This window comes from Nothobranchius furzeri, chromosome 13, assembly GCF_043380555.1.
Source record: "Nothobranchius furzeri strain GRZ-AD chromosome 13, NfurGRZ-RIMD1, whole genome shotgun sequence".
Classification (NCBI taxonomy): Eukaryota; Metazoa; Chordata; class Actinopteri; order Cyprinodontiformes; family Nothobranchiidae; genus Nothobranchius; species Nothobranchius furzeri.
The window spans coordinates 29,517,612-29,533,835 of record NC_091753.1 but is presented as its reverse complement, the minus strand read 5'-3'; the positions used below and the strand labels follow the sequence as shown (position 1 = coordinate 29,533,835).

The window sequence follows — 16,224 nt, the reverse complement described above, 5'->3', positions numbered from 1 at the left end:
AAAATAAAATCTAACACGGGTATTTCAACTTTCCGGGATTGCGTCGCTGGGTCGCCTGTGCACGACACGCGCACGAGCGCAAAATTTCACACGCACGTTTTTCACGTTTCGCTTAGGAGGGAGACCCGCGATTATCGCTTTGTCGCGCATGTCTCAGTGAAAATGAATGGAGGAGAGGCGATGTCGCCTCCCGTGTGTCGAGCCCATACTCTTAATAACTTAAATTAAGTTAATAGATAATATATAATAAATGTGTCTATTCCAACAAAATACTAATATAAATTTATAGTTTCCATTCAAACATGTCACATGTAAAATTACTAGTTATTTGTTCAAGATCAATAAAAACCCATTGTTTTTTTAAAGATCTGTATTTATTTAATGTTCTGCTAATATTATGTTCAGTGTTAAATACTGTGTATTTATGTTTGGCTGTTACATGTGTACTACTGGAAGGTTTCTAATGCTTTATTGCATTTGGATATGTGTTTCTTCTAATTTCGTTTGCTGTTTTAAAGTTTAGTCATTAACTTTAAATATTTTCAATTTTGTTTCCTTTTAACCAGATATTAAAAATAAAGAAGTACATTAAAAATGTTTCGCTGTGTTCACATATGTCTGTGTGTACAGTGTAGAGTGCTGCGATGATGGTGTAATATCAATTGTTTCCTCTAGGAGGCGGGCTTTCGTAGTCTGACCACAACCAATGTTAAACGACGAAGAAATCCGTTTTACTTCCAGGTTTATGCTGACGCGTCCCTCTTCCTCTCATTCTCCGACGTGTCAGTCCTCTTTGTATCCCAGCTGAGCAGCGGGCGCAGCAGAAATGCCACCGAAAAGCAGCAACAAGCAGCAGTCAGAGGAAGACCTGCTTCTTCAGGACTTCAGCAGGAACTTATCCGCCAAATCCACCGCTTTGTTTTACGGAAACGCGCTCATCGTGTCTGCCATCCCGATCTGTGAGTACCACCAACTGCTGATGCTAGTGCTCTGAGCTAACACTGCTTCATTCAGAAGTGACAAAACTGTTCTTAAAACATATTTACATTCGGGTGTGATGTGTTGGAAGCATAAGGACGCGGATTAGAATTAAAACAGACGAAAGTCTTGACTGCAAACCGCTATACTAAGTGGACCCTCATCAGGGTAGCTAGCTACAGTCAGTTAACTTTAGGACTTTTCAGTTTGGGAAAACACTCATAACTCATTAATAAGCTAAACAGAAAATATCGTCTTTGGAACTTTGTTAAAACTTTACATAAACTAACTCATCAAAACCCTTCTAATAAACGTTTCTGTTTAATGTCGGTGTAAACTAAATCATTCAATCTGGTTAAAGGTGGAATACACCACCAAAACATCTTTCAGTCCAAAATTATGCAAATTACAAAACTCAAGTGCGGTTTTTGTGCACATGCACTCCATGGTTTTGTCTAAAGTAAGTCATTGGTGTAATAAACCTTTATTTTGAAATGTCTGTGTGGTTCTGTCTCAGGGCTGTTTTGGAGGATCTGGCACATGGACCTGGTCCAATCTGCTGTTCTGTATGCTGTAATGACTTTGGTCAGCACCTACCTGGTCGCTTTTGCCTACAAGAACGTCAAGTTTGTGCTTAAACACAAGTAAGAATGATAAACGTGCCACTCAACGTGTCTGTGTGTAAAGTAAATCAGTACAGATGCTTTAAACAATAACTAACTGGCCAGTTAAGGGAGTTGGTCATGTCAGCCGACTTCAGATTAAATAAATCAGTTTTTAGTTCATAAACTCTGTTTCTGTGATTCTTTCTCATCCAGAGTTGCTCAGAAACGAGAGGATGCCGTTTCCAAAGAGGTAACCAGGAAGCTGTCTGAAGCTGACAACCGCAAGATGTCACGCAAAGAGAAAGACGAGAGGTGAAACATGGATTTTATTTAGTTTAAATGACAGTAACATAATCCAGCCTGGTTGCTGTAAGAGTTCAGATTTGCTCTGGTTAGCATGTACTGATGGTGCCCCCCCCCCATCTTCAGGATCCTGTGGAAGAAGAATGAGGTGGCCGACTACGAGGCCACCACCTTCTCCATCTTCTACAACAACACACTCTTCCTGGTTCTCGTCATCATCGCGTCCTTCTTCTTGCTCAAGAACTTCAATCCTGCAGTGTATCCTTTCAGCTGTGGGCTAGGACACATTTATGTGGTTTTAAGACTTAAAACGCATCACAGTAAATAGAAAGTTATGTCCTGCAGATCTTTTTCTTAACGCTTTGCTTCTAGAAACTACATCCTGTCTATCAGTGCCTCCTCGGGACTCATCGCTCTACTATCCACCGGCTCCAAGTAAACCAGGAAGAAATTGGCTCAGGAAGTTGGGGAAAAGTTGGCTTTACAGGGTTGAGAGAGAAATCCTGGGATTGGATGATCAAATGTTTGGAGGTCGTATCTCCATGTTTGTCTTTTTGTTTTTATTTTTTTTTTTTGTAACAAATAAAACAACCAGGTAAACTTTTCATGTGTGTGTGTGTTTTCAGTTCATGATTAACAAGCAGAGACTGTAAAGTCTGGGATGCATTTATTTAAAGTCACACATTCATATAGATTATTTACAAATGCTGATGGTTTCATATCAACAGGAAAATAAAAATCAGTGTTGAGTCTTTTCTCTCCATGTTTCATCTGTAATAGTTAATTTAGTTCTAACAGGATCTTTGGGTAGAAATGGATTATACATTTAATAATTAAGTTGACTTCTTTCCCTTCAAAATAAAAGCATTGCTCAGAAATTAGTTTTAAATAGTTTCATATTTATTGGGGGCTTGTATTGAGTTCTAAAGTTTGACCTAAAACAACTATTTTTCCAAAGAGAGGGATTCTCACAGGCACAGATAAGTCAAAGCAATGAGTTTGTTCGAAAGCCACTCGAAAAATGACTTGTCATTTTATGAAACTGACCCAGCACCTTTCTTTTCTTTATCTAGTTTTCAGTTTCTGGTGTTTTTGACAAAAACACTTTTGAATCTGAGATTTTCACAATTTCATTGGTACTTCGGGACAGTAAACCTTTGAGAAAATATATTAACATCGGTCAGATTACCAAACAAAAGGACAAAGCTGGAAGAAAATGTTCTGTTTCAGATTAATTTGTAACTTCTTGTTCAAACATCTCAGACATGGACAACATTTTTGGATCTTATCATTACAGACAGAAAAGCCCTCAATAGTCCCTGAAACTGATGAACAGATCAAACATTAACTGCGCTGCGGTCAGATTATCGATGGTACCCCAATTTCATATTTTGCCGCATAATCTAGACCATCTTTGCTATCCAGTTATTTCTGTCCGTTCGGTCTGCTCCTCACTGCTCCATCTCTCAGGTCTGAAGGGTTCCTGCTCCAGATGTCCAACAGGGTTTAGGCTTGCAGAAGGTCACTTCAGAACAAACTAACACGGCGTTTCTGGTTGTGTGTTGGGTCATAATAATCCAGATGAAATATGTATGATATGTGACTGACTCCTGTTTCTAACTTTGCACTTATTTACTTTTATTCTAACTTGTGATGAAGACATCCCTGAAGGGTTTCCTTTAGCAGGACTCAAGTCAAGGCACTCTACCAGGCAGCAACACCGACTCTAACCAAGGGACACCATGTTGACTTGCACGTGTGTATTAAAAAATCTTTATTATGAACTAAATGTTCAGGGATTCTGCCAATTACTGTTGTGTGCAAGTTTAAAGACCAAGTTCAGTCATTTTATAAATACATTTTAGTGGTATAAATAGGTGTATACATGAATGTTTTGTGAGTCGATCTCTGTGGGAACAAAGCTTCTGTTTCAGGAAGTAGAGGACGACAGGATTTGGAGTCATGGTGCTTTCGTGTTGTCCTCAGAACTCGAAATCCAGACTTCCAAGTAGGAAAAATCAAATGAAATGCCCCCAAAGACGGACCTTCCAGTTGGAAACTCGGAAGAATTTCAGAACTCCAACCTCGACGTCCCAAATGTCCAGTTTTGTTTGAAATAAGTTAATTTTACAAGACACACTTATGAGTGCATTTAAAATCAATGTTATATGTAGCGCTTGCAACTAAAAGCTTCTCTCTCCTAATATTTTATTAAGATGAGTTTTATGTGTTTATTAGTCTGTTAAGAACTAACAATACAGCAGTTTTCAAGGGTGTCTCCATATTGGAATCCCGACTTTTCTGACTACAGTAACCAGAACGCAGTTAGCTTGGAAGTGACATCATTCCCAATTCGACTTCCAAGGTAAATCAAATGCATTATTTCCTGATATTCTGACACCTCACCTCTGATTGGCTATCAGCAACACAACTCTACCAATGACTCGGTTTGCTCTGCTATGTTAATGTTTTACTTCCACAAATAACACAAGTCTGGAGGAGTTCTGTCATGTTGTGGAGTTGCTAATGCTAACAGTTAGCTTCTACTAGCTGTGACGTGTTCTGCTGTCTCCTGGATGCTAAATCATCTCTGTGAACTTGGTCTTTAAATCGGATCATAATCTGGGTTTAGACTTCTGAAAGTGAGGATGCCGCAGAAATTTTTGTGGGTGCAAGTCAACAAATGTGCACCAAGAATCATATCTCTGCTGATCCCAGCGATGGCTTATTTTTCCCCAGATGAAAAAAAAAATAATAATAAATAAAATAAAAACCAGAAATCATGAAGGCAACAACCATAAAACTCATCAGAGTAAATGAGCAACATTTAAGCTTGATGCTTTTTCCTTTATATTATGAATACTTATGGACATTTTATTGTTTACAACGGAGAATACAACCTGAACCAAAAAAAAAGAACACTTGGAGGTTATGAAGCCAGTCCGAGGAAGGAGGATGGGATGAAATGGTCACAAACTGCAACGTATGCAGTGGTTCTGCCAGCAAACAATAAAATAACCTTATTTACATCTGATTACATCTATTATATTCACCATACAGTAACGCCTTGTGCAACAGAGGCCTCTTTATTTTACAAAGATACACGGCCTAAAGCCTTATACACCTTCAAACAGGCAAATATTTTAAAAGCCAAAATAAATATCTGATTCTATGTCTACTTTAGAATAAATACTATGATTTTTGTCACATTGTGCCATTTCAAACCACAATTAGACCAGTTCACCCTTCCGTTCAGGTATCTATTATCTCGGCGATGCTGTTTCAGTTCACAAGCACAAACAGCTTCACTATGGTGCTCACTATCTTTTTTTTTTTTTTTTTTTTTTTTTGCAAGGCAGCGTTTGTTCTTTCTCTAATTTTGTGAAGCAGAGTTGTACTTTCATTAAACCGCCACACAAGGGCAACAAACCCCACTTCTTCTCCCCCCACGTCCCACAATCCTCTGCTTCACCAGGGTCACAGGTCCGGCAAGCTTGCAGTCATTGTCAGACTTAGAAGAAGAAAGAGGCACACCGTAGCAGGGACTCATGCTTGTTGTGTTCTCACAACCTGCGGCTAAATCTATGTTTTGCACATTTCTGTGACAACTATGGAATGGGTTACATTTTTTCAAGCTATTAGATTATTTTAGGTCTCGTTCGTATTCATGAAGCTCTGTCTGAGCGGGTCACCTTGCTGTCAATAAAGTCCACGTTCCACAGGATAAAGTTTTATCCCATGACTCGCACCTCGAACAAAGGAGGTGAAAGTTTATGGTAATTTATTTTGCCACGCTGCAGAGCATAGTAATGAAATCAGTGGCTTGTGCTCAGCATGCAGCTGAAGCCTCGGCTCACCCTCCTGCATGAGATCTGATCTCTAGGTCTAACGTGCTTGCGTTGATGCATTCAGGAATCTCATAAATAAACGTGTCCAGTATGAATTGTTGTCCTCAGATTGCAGATATGGAACTAGACTGGTCTGTACAAGGAGGACCGGTGGATAACCAAGGTGCTTTTGAACAAGGCACTTTCATTTGAAGTTGTGCATTGCTTCTCTGTCTTTATGAGCCAACCCAATGACAAACATCTCTAAAACCCAGCTGTACCTGTGTGCCTGGACTGAAATCTAAAGGTGATTTAAATACAGAAATCCACCCCATGGATGTGATGTTTGTTATGGTGAAGCTTTAGCGCGTGCTGCTCTAAGCTCTGCATAGATAGATCTCTGATGTGCTGTTGCCTAAACGCAGACACCTCGGGTCAGGGGTGGAAAGCTCTAATCTACTAAGTTGCGTTTGAGGCTGAGGAAGGTCTAAGCTTTTCTTGGCTGAGCATGACTGCCCCTGAGATGAATCTGATCGAAGCAGAAGCCTCAAATGGGCTTGGTTACGGTGTGCAATGCTGCTGTCTGTTTCAGGCTGAAGAGGTCTGAAGCTGAACAGGCTCAGAGGAGGAGGAGAGCCATGGATACGCGACCCTCTGATCAGAGGGTCAAGGGTCGAAGTGTAGGCAGGTAGCTGGTGTCCGAGTCGGCGTGGTCTAGGAGCGGTAGTCCTTCTTAGTGCAGGGCCTGTTACCCAGGATGTGGTCGATGTCTGACACCACATGAGAGGTCATCTTTGGAAGGATCTGGGCGAGGGAGAGAAAAACTGGTTTCAGCTGAAGGCAGGGAATAAATAGGTTTGATTAGGAGGCACCACTAGATGGCGCTCTTCTTCCTGTTCCGTTATGCAGAGAGAGGAAACAACAAGTGGCATGTTGGCATCTACATGAACAACCGGCTTGCTTTTCATGACTTGCATAACTGAGTGTGGTGTTGAAGACAGCAGGCCATTTTGTGCTCTGTCCACTCTGGAGCTGGAGGTGATGAAGGCAACCAGTTAGAGCTCAGACATCATCAAGCTCCTCACCGCTCCTTCTCTGCCAGCTGAGATGTTAACTACATCACTGGTATCAATAATGGTGCATCTCTATATTATTATTATTATTATTATTATTATTATTATTATTATTATTATTATTATTAATGTGTCGCTCAATACAAACTGGTGTCCAATGTGGTTGCTTGTGTGCAAGAATACTATCAATATCTGCATTTACACCATCGATTTACACATACAAACAAAGCAGCTGTCCACTAGCAGATCACTGTGCATGAAAGAGTAAAATTACAAAAAATAATGTTAAAAATTCAACAAAATAAACAAGATCAACAACTATTAACACACATTTGAGTCAAAATCAACTCCACAGATGGCAAAATAAAAACCTTGGTGTGTGCATGCATGTGTATGTGTGTATGTTCACGCACGTGTGTGTGTGTGTGTGTGTGTGTGTGTGTGTGTGTGTGTGTGTGTGTGTGTGTGTGTGTGTGTGTGTGTGTGTGTGTGTGTGTGTGTGTGTGCATCCTCACCTGTATGGCCCCGAGGTTCTCAGTGAGCTGATCAGGGTTGGATGTTCCCAGAAGGACGGAGCTCACTCCTTCATTTCTCAGACACCACGCTGAAAACAACGACAAAGAGAAAAATATGAAATTAAATGTCAACTTGATGACAAACTGATTTTTTTTAGACAAGTAAAACTAAAATTTTCATTAAATCCTCCAACATGATGAAGCGTCTTTTAAATCAGATATGTGTTGTCTTATATTACAATGCTATTCAAACGAACGAGTAGATGTAAAATGTTAGTCTTTTCTGCCCGTCTGCTGTCTGATCTTAAGTGTTTGCACATAAAACAACAGTCTTACCCACAGCCAGCTGGGGCAGCGTGCAACCCAGCTTCTCTGCGATGTGGTTCAACTCCTTCAGCTTTGCCTGCTGCTTCCTTCCATCTTCACTCACTATTTTCTCTTTCAACCACTGATAGGACTGAGGGGAGAGGGGAAACAATGGGTGATTGGTGGAGCAGTAAGACATCATGACAGACAAAAACTGGGTTTGAAAAAAAAAAACGGGTACAGAGAGAAATTTCTGATTACAACAGAAAAACAAGTCAAGGAAAAGGGCTAGGTTTTACATTTTTTACATCTACTGGACCTACAAGGAAAATGTCTCTTCACAAGGATGACCCCCTTCAGACAGGCTACATCAGGTTAAACTTGTTTAAAGGTTAAATTGTTTAAAGGTTAAACAATCTTGATGTTAAAGAGACAATGTGTAGTTTTTACTGTTATGTTTACCGTTAAAAGTTTTTTTTCCCGAGATTGACTTGTTGAAAGCATGGTTTGTATCTAATAAAGCAAAAAAAATTACACTGTCAGAGACTTGGTTAAATGAAAACATCTATTTTATCTCGTGTGGATAGAGAGGCTAGGCGAGGTGGGGTTGCCACTTGTAGCGTGATGAAGGGCCTCTAATTTTTGGCAAAGGTCACACTTTCCCAGCTGGGTCAAGCTGGGTCAGACTGTAACTTTTAGTTCCACAGATTAACCTAGGAGCCCTGATGTCTAAAGAATCATCCTTTATCTGCTGCTGTTCCGTCCCAGAAGAAGGACACTTCAAGTTCACGATAATAATGAAATAATAATATTAATAAACTCTTTGACTTTATTACTGTTTATTATAATCATCATAAATAATCACTTGGTTCAGTATAAATGTATTTTTATTTACCGAAATGAATTATTATGCTTTGGGTATAATAATGATTACTATGATTATGGTTGATAATGTGTGTTCAGTAACCAGAAGGTCAACTTCCACTTATCCATCTAACACAGAGTCTATCCAGAGTAAAGGGTAACTGCCATCACATGTTTTTTTTGACTCATGACCAAAGCTTTCTTGCTCTGAGAGGGCGTGTTCTGAGGACTTTGTTAAACTAACTTCCAGCAGCTTTCACTTCAGTTCGTGAACCAACCACCATCACTGAGGATTCGGGAACTGCCGTCCCGTAACCTCCAACTGCTGTTCTGTCACGCCGATAAGAATAGCTACGAATAAACGTAAACTGTAACCAGCTGACGCAAAACTCCTCAGAGTTATTGATTTTTGAGTTAAGTAAGACGAAACTCCTTCAGAGTAAGCCAGACGCTCGACACTGTGTACCCGGCGACATCTTCGGACCAGAGAGTCGGTTCCTCGCGTCTCCTCTAAAGGACCGAGAACCTGGAGGAAGAAACCATCCTCCCTTGACCTCCATATCCTCACGAAGGGTCGTCCTTGCTGGGTGAGGTAGCACACAGATTGTGTCTGATGCTGTTTTCTCTAAGTAAACAACAGTTAGCTGCAAAACCATCATTTCCAACCCAGAACACGTTCCTCCCTCTGAAAGAAACCTTCTGAGAATTCATCCACGCATCCAAACTCGTATTTTCCATTTAGCTTTCATCCAGCCGCAGGTTTGCCTTTTAAAACAAGTTTAATATCAAAGCTATTAAAAATTGTCATTAAATTGTCATCCATGAATTGTCATTTCTAATTGTCATTCAAATCGTCAAGTTTAAAGTTGTTAGTAATAAATCCTTCATTTTTAAACTTGGCTCATTCTTTGAAATGGAACACAGAAAGGTATAATTATATCTGGTTATTAAAAAAGCAAAGATTCCTAACTTCTGAGTCAAAAATAAACTTTTGCTATTAAATTTAATTATCTTAAATTAAACGTTAATCTTTGGATTAAAATTAGACCAAGCTCGTTGGCATATGAGCTTATATCTCTATATATAATATCCTAGATATTTATATATATAATACAAGCTTCACTGTTAACTCGTTTGGATCTTCTCTCAGAATCTAACAACTGAATAGCAACAGTGTTGATTCTAGTATGTAGTCAGAGGTGGAAAGTAACGAATTACATTTACTCACGTTACTGTAATTGAGTAGCTTTTTTGTAAATTTATACTTTTTAAGTCGTTTTTAAAATCTGTACTTTTACTTTTACTTGAGTAAGTTTTTAAAAAAGAATTGTAATTCGCTACATTTTAAATCATATCCGTTACTGAGTAAAAATAAATTGTCGGCTTAATAAATTAAAAATATTACGTGTAGCAGCGTCGGAACAGAAAGAGACACCTGCATGAGCACCACGTCTAAACCGGGGGGGCTACACGCTTTATGATGAGGACAAACAGGCATTTTTACTGCAGTTTTGCTCAAAAACAAAAGTTCTGTGATTCACTCGCTGTTTACCTCCTCTCTCCCTCCTCTCCTGTGGGTTGGAACCCGCACCTTCGCGCACCGGTGTGACGTCATCAGAATTCTGCTCGGTTCAGCAACCAGACTCGGTTCCGTGTTTGAAATGTGTTTCCTTACCGCTCCGCACGGAAGCGGCAAAATAACGTTTAGCGCTCCCAAGAAGCGGATTCTCAGCGCTCTGCTCATAAAACAGAAGACCTGCAGGCCTCTGTGAGTTAATCCTGATACTGTTCAGGTGTAAACATTGTGCTCCATCCCTGTGTTTGAACTCAGAAGATGCTCCTTGATGCCACAGATATGTGATGATTTAGCTTGTTTCTTTATTTTACTCCAGAATCAGAGATTAAATTATTACTAAAGCAGTTCAGTGTAGTTAAATTAGTCATTCAAATTATTCTAACATGCTGCAGTGTGTGTGTGTGTGTGTGTGTGTGTGTGTGTGTGTGTGCGTGCGTGCGTGCGTGCGTGCGTGCGTGCGTGCGTGCGTGCGTGCGTGCGTGCGTGTGTGTGTGTGTGTGTGTGTGTGTGTGTGTGTGTGTGTGTGTGTGTGTGTGTGTGTGTGTGTAGGACTGCATAAGACAGCATGGCTTCATCAAATCCATGCATCTTATATCTTGGCTGAAGTAATGGCTCAGGAAAATAACTTGTATTTAATAAACAATGATGTCTCTGCAGTGTTTATGATAATGTTTTATCTTATATTGTACCTATCTTTGGTCTGGGAGGTGTAACTTATCATGATGCAAGCCTTTTAAAACATGTTAAAGTGTTACAAGAGGAGATAAATGCATGAATTTGAAGTTCATGTTTGGAGACCAACCTTCACAGTTTGGAGGCTCACGCTGGTGAGGAGACACCATTAGTTCTAGTAACACCTGGGCTCCCACGACCTGTTCTGACAGGATGGATGTTACGGGACCCTTAAGGATTCCAGTTGGATGATTGGAGGATTATTTAGGAGGATTTGGATGAACAAACTGGTTTCAGTGGTGAAGGGTTAAAGGTATTGGCTCGGCATTAAAATTGTAGAAATGCAAAATAACTACACTTTATTATCTATATAAACATGTACTGGGTCCAGTTTTTTATTTTATTAAGGACTTTTGTCATAAATGATTACAGAAAATCCAAATCCTCTCCTCCAGACAGTGAAGAACTGTGTTTCGCATACGTCACTCCAGCACGTAAAACAAGCTAGCTGCTGATGCTAATATTGTGAATCACTGTTATTTGTTTACGTTCATGCTCCTAATTATTACGTAAAATTGCGTTTACAGCTGCAGCAAAAGATGTGAGCCATGTGTCTGTGTCCTACACGCATTTTTAAATAACAGGTCTGATCTAAAATAATAACCTACATCTATAAATCCATCTAGAACCGCACCGCTACTTCTGGACTCCAGACGAGTCCCGTTAGCATGACTGCAGCAAAACTAACCGTGTTCGCTCCGGTAAGGAAAGAACAAGTCCTTTGGGAAAGCTACGACACACACACACACACACACACACACACACACACACACACACACACACACACACACACACACGCACGCACGCACGCACTCACGCACGCACGCACGCACACACACACACACACACACACACACACACACACACACAGATATAATCTAAAAGATGATCTCTATATTTCAACATTAAAACCTCCATGTCATCCTGGATTAGTGCAAACAACGAGTTGAGCTAAGGAGTTACTCCAGCATCAGGAAGATTTATTCTGGTAAATTGTCGGTTAAATATTTTCCAGAGTTATGTCAATAAATACACACAGCAGTAAAACTGTAGATTACTGAACTATATTGGGACACATGATGGAGCTAAAACCAGCTGAAAACTTGTCAGCTTAGAGCTCCCAGTGGAGCACAGAAATGAAATATTTAAGAAAAGTAAACAAACTGTACCGATTTTGGTTCTGAAGATGAACAGAAACCTCCTCTATGTCCAAATCAGGTCACAGGTCTTCTTAGTCAAACGGTCTAAAACATGTCTGCACCTCTGGTAGTGATATCCAGCTGGCGGGGTTGGAGTTCGGTTGAACTTCTCCAGTAATCTAATATCCGTTCTCGTCGCCGTATCCCAGAGAAAAAACAAATCTGATGGACTAGCAGAGGCTTCAGAAGCTACATCTGATTGATGACACATTGTTCTCTGCTATAACGCTAACGCAGAAACACCAGAGTCAGGCGTTGTTTACTACAGCTGTTTCAGCAGAGCTCCATGTGAAACGTTAACTGCTGCCCAGGGCTTAGACCGGAAGTTAGTTTCTGTTTTTCCTGCGCCGGTCACAAACATCAGATTTTCTTACAATTCCAGCCGTCAAAATCCAAAAACCTTTTTCATCTGAGATTTTAATACACATTTACACATGCTGTTCAAACAAATTTAGCCTCTGGCCGATATCTTTAAATGAGTGAGTGAACCCACTACCAAAGATGAACTCTGCTAACTTTAAAAATCAGCTGCTCTAAATAAGCATTCAGGGAAAAGTCATGGGCTTGTGACTATAACCTAATTTATGTTACTAGTTTGCAGTGTAACTGCCTTTGTACTTCAATATGCATATTTGTTCATTTAATTAAAAAAATGGCCACTTTGACATTCATACCCCCATTGTCTTTTTTTTAACTATTCAGAAGAGCCCGTCCTTGCACAGTCAAAAAAGTAACTAAGTAACTTTTACTCTGACTACATTTGAAATAAGCTACTTTTTACTTTTACTTGAGTACATTTTGAGGCAGGTAATTTTACTTGTAATTGAGTAAAATTTCATGAAAGTAATTATACTTGTACTTAAGTACAACATTTTAGTACTCTTTCCACCTCTGTAAGTAGTATAACCCTACACACTGATGTCTCATCTAGTCTCACATCTCAGGTCATCGTTCCTTCAGGCCCTGTCCACACGTAGCCGGGGATCTGCCAAAACGTAGATATTTTTCTACGTTTTGGCCTGTCATCTTGAAAACGGAGTTTTTTCACATGAAAACAGATCTTTTTAAAAACTCCGGCCAAAGTGAAGATCTGCATTTTCTCCATTTTGGGTGTCTGCGTGTGGACAGACACAACCGGAGTTTTAAGGTCCGCAACGTCACTTTCCGCGACAAAAAAATGCTGACATCACGTGTGCGACCTGTGTTTACACTATTCGACAGCATGGAAGCCCTCAGAGCTGCGCTCGCTTTATCAATTGTCCAAGCGCTTTTTGCTTGTTTGTTTTTGCAAGCGGAATTACTGCTCCTTGCGGAAGACCACAGACGAAGGACGAGGTTAAGAACGGGGGAAGTACTGCCGCCTACAGGTCTGGCATGTCCTTAACTACTTATTTATCCGGGTACGTGTGGACAGAGTTTTTTTTAAAACGAGGTGGTGTGGATGCAAGTTTTTGGAGGGGCGGATATTCGTTTTTTAAAAAACCCGGCTACATGTGGACTAGGCCTCAGTCAAACCATTGCACCTTGAAGCCATCTTCACTAAAATTTCTTTTTAGCTCGTCCTTGATACCGGATGTTGATGATGCTTGGCAATGTTTTCGCTCTGAGTTTCTGCAGGTTCTTGACAAACCTCAGCACGGTTCCCCTCAGGGCTGTGTTCTGTCCCCTCTGCTCTTCTTCCTGTAAGCCAACAGCTGCACCTCCAACCACGAGTCTGTCAAGCTTATCAAGTTTACAGATGACACCACTGTCATTGGACTCATCTCTGACAGGGATGAGTCTGCCTACAGAATGGCGGTCGACTTGCTGCCTAGTGTTAAACCCCCAGAAGACTGCGGAGGTTGTTGTGGACTTTAGGAAGAACACAGCCCCCCTCCCCCCTTAACCCTGTCTGACATTCCCATGACAATGGTGGACTCATGTCGCTTCCTGGGCACCACCATCACCCAAGACATCAAGTGGGAGCCCACCATCTTAAAGGCCCAGCAAGGAATGTACTTCCTGAGGCAGCTGAAGAGATTCAACCTGCCAGCACAGTCAATGAGACAGTTTTACACCGCTGTCATCGAGTCCATCCTCACCTCCTCAATCACCATGTGGTATGCTGGAGCTTCCATCAGGGACAAGAAGAAGCTGCAGTGTGTTGTACACTCTGCTGAGAAGGTCGTTGGCTGCAAACTCCCCTCCATACAGGACCTCCCGGTCATTGAGGCGTGCAGGTCAGATCACAGCTGACCCGTGTCACCCTGTACACTGTCTTTTTGACTCACTCCCATCTGGCAAGAGGCTCAGATCCATTCGGACCAGAATCTCTCGCCACAAGAACAGATTCTTCCCTTCTGCTCTTGGACTCATGAACGAAAATCGTAGGGCTGCCCACTCCAGTCGCTTGGTTCTAGTCACATGACCTGGGGCCTCATTTATCAAGCATGCTTACGCACAAAACGGGGTCATAAAACTGCGTAAGCAACTTTCCTCACAAACTTTGGGATTTATGTAAGAAAACGTAGCCGAAAAATGTGCGCAACTTTAAGTTGACTAAGGACCTGGCTTACGCACATGTGGGACATGGAGAGCACCTGCAGTGCTGCTGCTGAGAAGGATAACATTATGAAATCCTGCAGCATTATCAATTGTACTGCTTCCTTTTCACACAGAACAAGACCCCCCAAACGCACACACATGCATGCGCGCGCACACTCACACGCGCGCATGCAACACACACACACACACACACACACACACACACACACACACACAGCCTGAAGCGCAGAATATAGAATGCAGATTATCAGCAGGGGGACAGATTGAGACAGAATGTCATGCGTCTGTGACAGTGTGTGCGTCCTGTCACTGTGACCCGACTGATCATACGCCCTGGTTACTTGGACAAGGGAGATCTCTGTTTGGGTGACTGGTCAGCGTGCGTGAGACTTTCACCTGGAAGTCTGGGGATTGAATCCTGATTGGACCATTTTTTTTATATCCGCCACAGATCTCTCTGAAGAACTCAAAACAATGACGGCTTCAGCAACGCTGTGCCACTCCGTGGATTTTCTCTTATTTGTTTTGCAAAAGTTCTTCCTTTCATTTCTCCACCTCACCCTCAAGTACCTGAATTTCTGCTTCTGTGAAATAGCGCTTCCTTGATCTGCGGTTGTGATCGAAATGCTGCAACAAGCCAGCTTATGTATATGCATGAGATCCACAGGACACTTTGCATTGACTATTTATGGCAGTAAGTGGGCGTGGTGAGGGCGGGCTGTGACTAAAAAGCAGCTGAGAACTTTTCTAGATAGTTTCTGATTTATGAAGCGGAGATTGCGTGCAGCTGTGCGTACTCCATGTTTGATAGATCACAAACTTACTTGGCGTAAGTAAATTTTTTTTGCTGAGCTTAAGTACGGTTTTAGTACAGATTCTACACAATGTTTGATAAATGAGACCCCTGTTCTGATCAGTACCTACACTGTTTTGTATATAGTAGCCATTTCCCTGAGTATTGCAGTTTTTTATCATGATTATTTTTCTTTTCTCTTATTTTTGTCTTCCTTTTTTGCACCAAGTACCGCAGCAATTTCCTAATGTTGTGATTCTCACAAATATGGCAATAAAACCTTCTGATTCGGATTCTGACATGTGCCTCCTGAGTCAGTGCAAAGGTTAAAAGGACAGTCATTAGATCTCCCGAGAAATAATAGCTCTTTTCAAGAGATGTGATAAAGCCTAGAAATTAGCTAAACTTCACAATCTTCCTGACCATTGAACTGAATATAGAAAATGAAGACATTTCTCTACTACACAGACAAGGAATGCAAATTTTATAAGAACTGCTTACGTAGGGACTTTAACAACCCTAAGCAGTTAGATACTGAGCAGGTTTGAAATGGTTGAGAAGCTGCAGCTCTTGATTGCAGACTACAAGACTCCAATCAGAGGGTTACGTGTATTTCTAGGTAAACATGGTGATGAGAAAAAGGCCTCATAGCCCCTTTATTTCTTTCATTAAAAAAATAAATCTAATGTGTCAGAAAACGCAGCTGGAAGCCCGTGCTCAATTATAACTGATTAAAGGGATTCAAGATGGCTGCCACTCACCTTCATGGAGGCCCTTGAAGCTTCAGGGATGCCGTTTTCATATTTCCCTGTGATGATGCCACACGCTAGCGGTGACCAAGTCATTGCTCCGACTCCTGTCACCATGGAAACCGAGAGAAGTTAAGCACAATTTGTTTTAATGAAAGTG

The 16,224-nt window shown here is 41.1% G+C and overlaps 2 protein-coding genes across 5 annotated transcripts in view; one reads left to right on the top strand and one right to left on the bottom strand.

Annotated features, from left to right (window-relative positions):
* Positions 1-728: 728 nt before the first annotated feature.
* Positions 729-2,491, top strand: ssr3 (signal sequence receptor, gamma). Its single transcript, XM_015975707.3, has 5 exons — positions 729-959; positions 1,496-1,622; positions 1,797-1,895; positions 2,013-2,144; positions 2,259-2,491. The coding sequence occupies exons 1-5, from the start codon at positions 827-829 to the stop codon at positions 2,323-2,325; spliced, it is 558 nt and encodes a 185-aa protein (XP_015831193.1). The 5' UTR covers positions 729-826; the 3' UTR covers positions 2,326-2,491.
* A 3,711-nt stretch (positions 2,492-6,202) lies between these two features.
* Positions 6,203-16,224, bottom strand: part of kcnab1a (potassium voltage-gated channel subfamily A regulatory beta subunit 1a) — a 183,842-nt gene continuing 173,820 nt past the window's right edge. For all 4 annotated transcript variants that reach the window (XM_054742793.2, XM_054742791.2, XM_054742792.2 and 1 more), the window contains 4 exons: positions 16,077-16,171; positions 7,638-7,758; positions 7,302-7,390; positions 6,203-6,517 (listed from right to left, as the gene is read on the bottom strand). In XM_054742793.2, the coding sequence (XP_054598768.1) occupies positions 6,428-6,517; positions 7,302-7,390; positions 7,638-7,758; positions 16,077-16,171 (395 nt within the window). In that variant the 3' untranslated portion in view covers positions 6,203-6,427. The remainder of the gene's footprint in view (positions 6,518-7,301; positions 7,391-7,637; positions 7,759-16,076; positions 16,172-16,224) is intronic.

Coding starts and splice junctions, on each gene's coding strand:
- ssr3 (XM_015975707.3), top strand. CDS start 827: ATGCCACCGAAAAGCAGCAACAAGCAGCAGTCAGAGGAAGACCTGCTT. Junction 960..1,495: donor CGTGTCTGCCATCCCGATCT/GTGAGTACCACC, acceptor GTTCTGTCTCAG/GGCTGTTTTGGAGGATCTGG. Junction 1,896..2,012: donor CGCAAAGAGAAAGACGAGAG/GTGAAACATGGA, acceptor CCCCATCTTCAG/GATCCTGTGGAAGAAGAATG.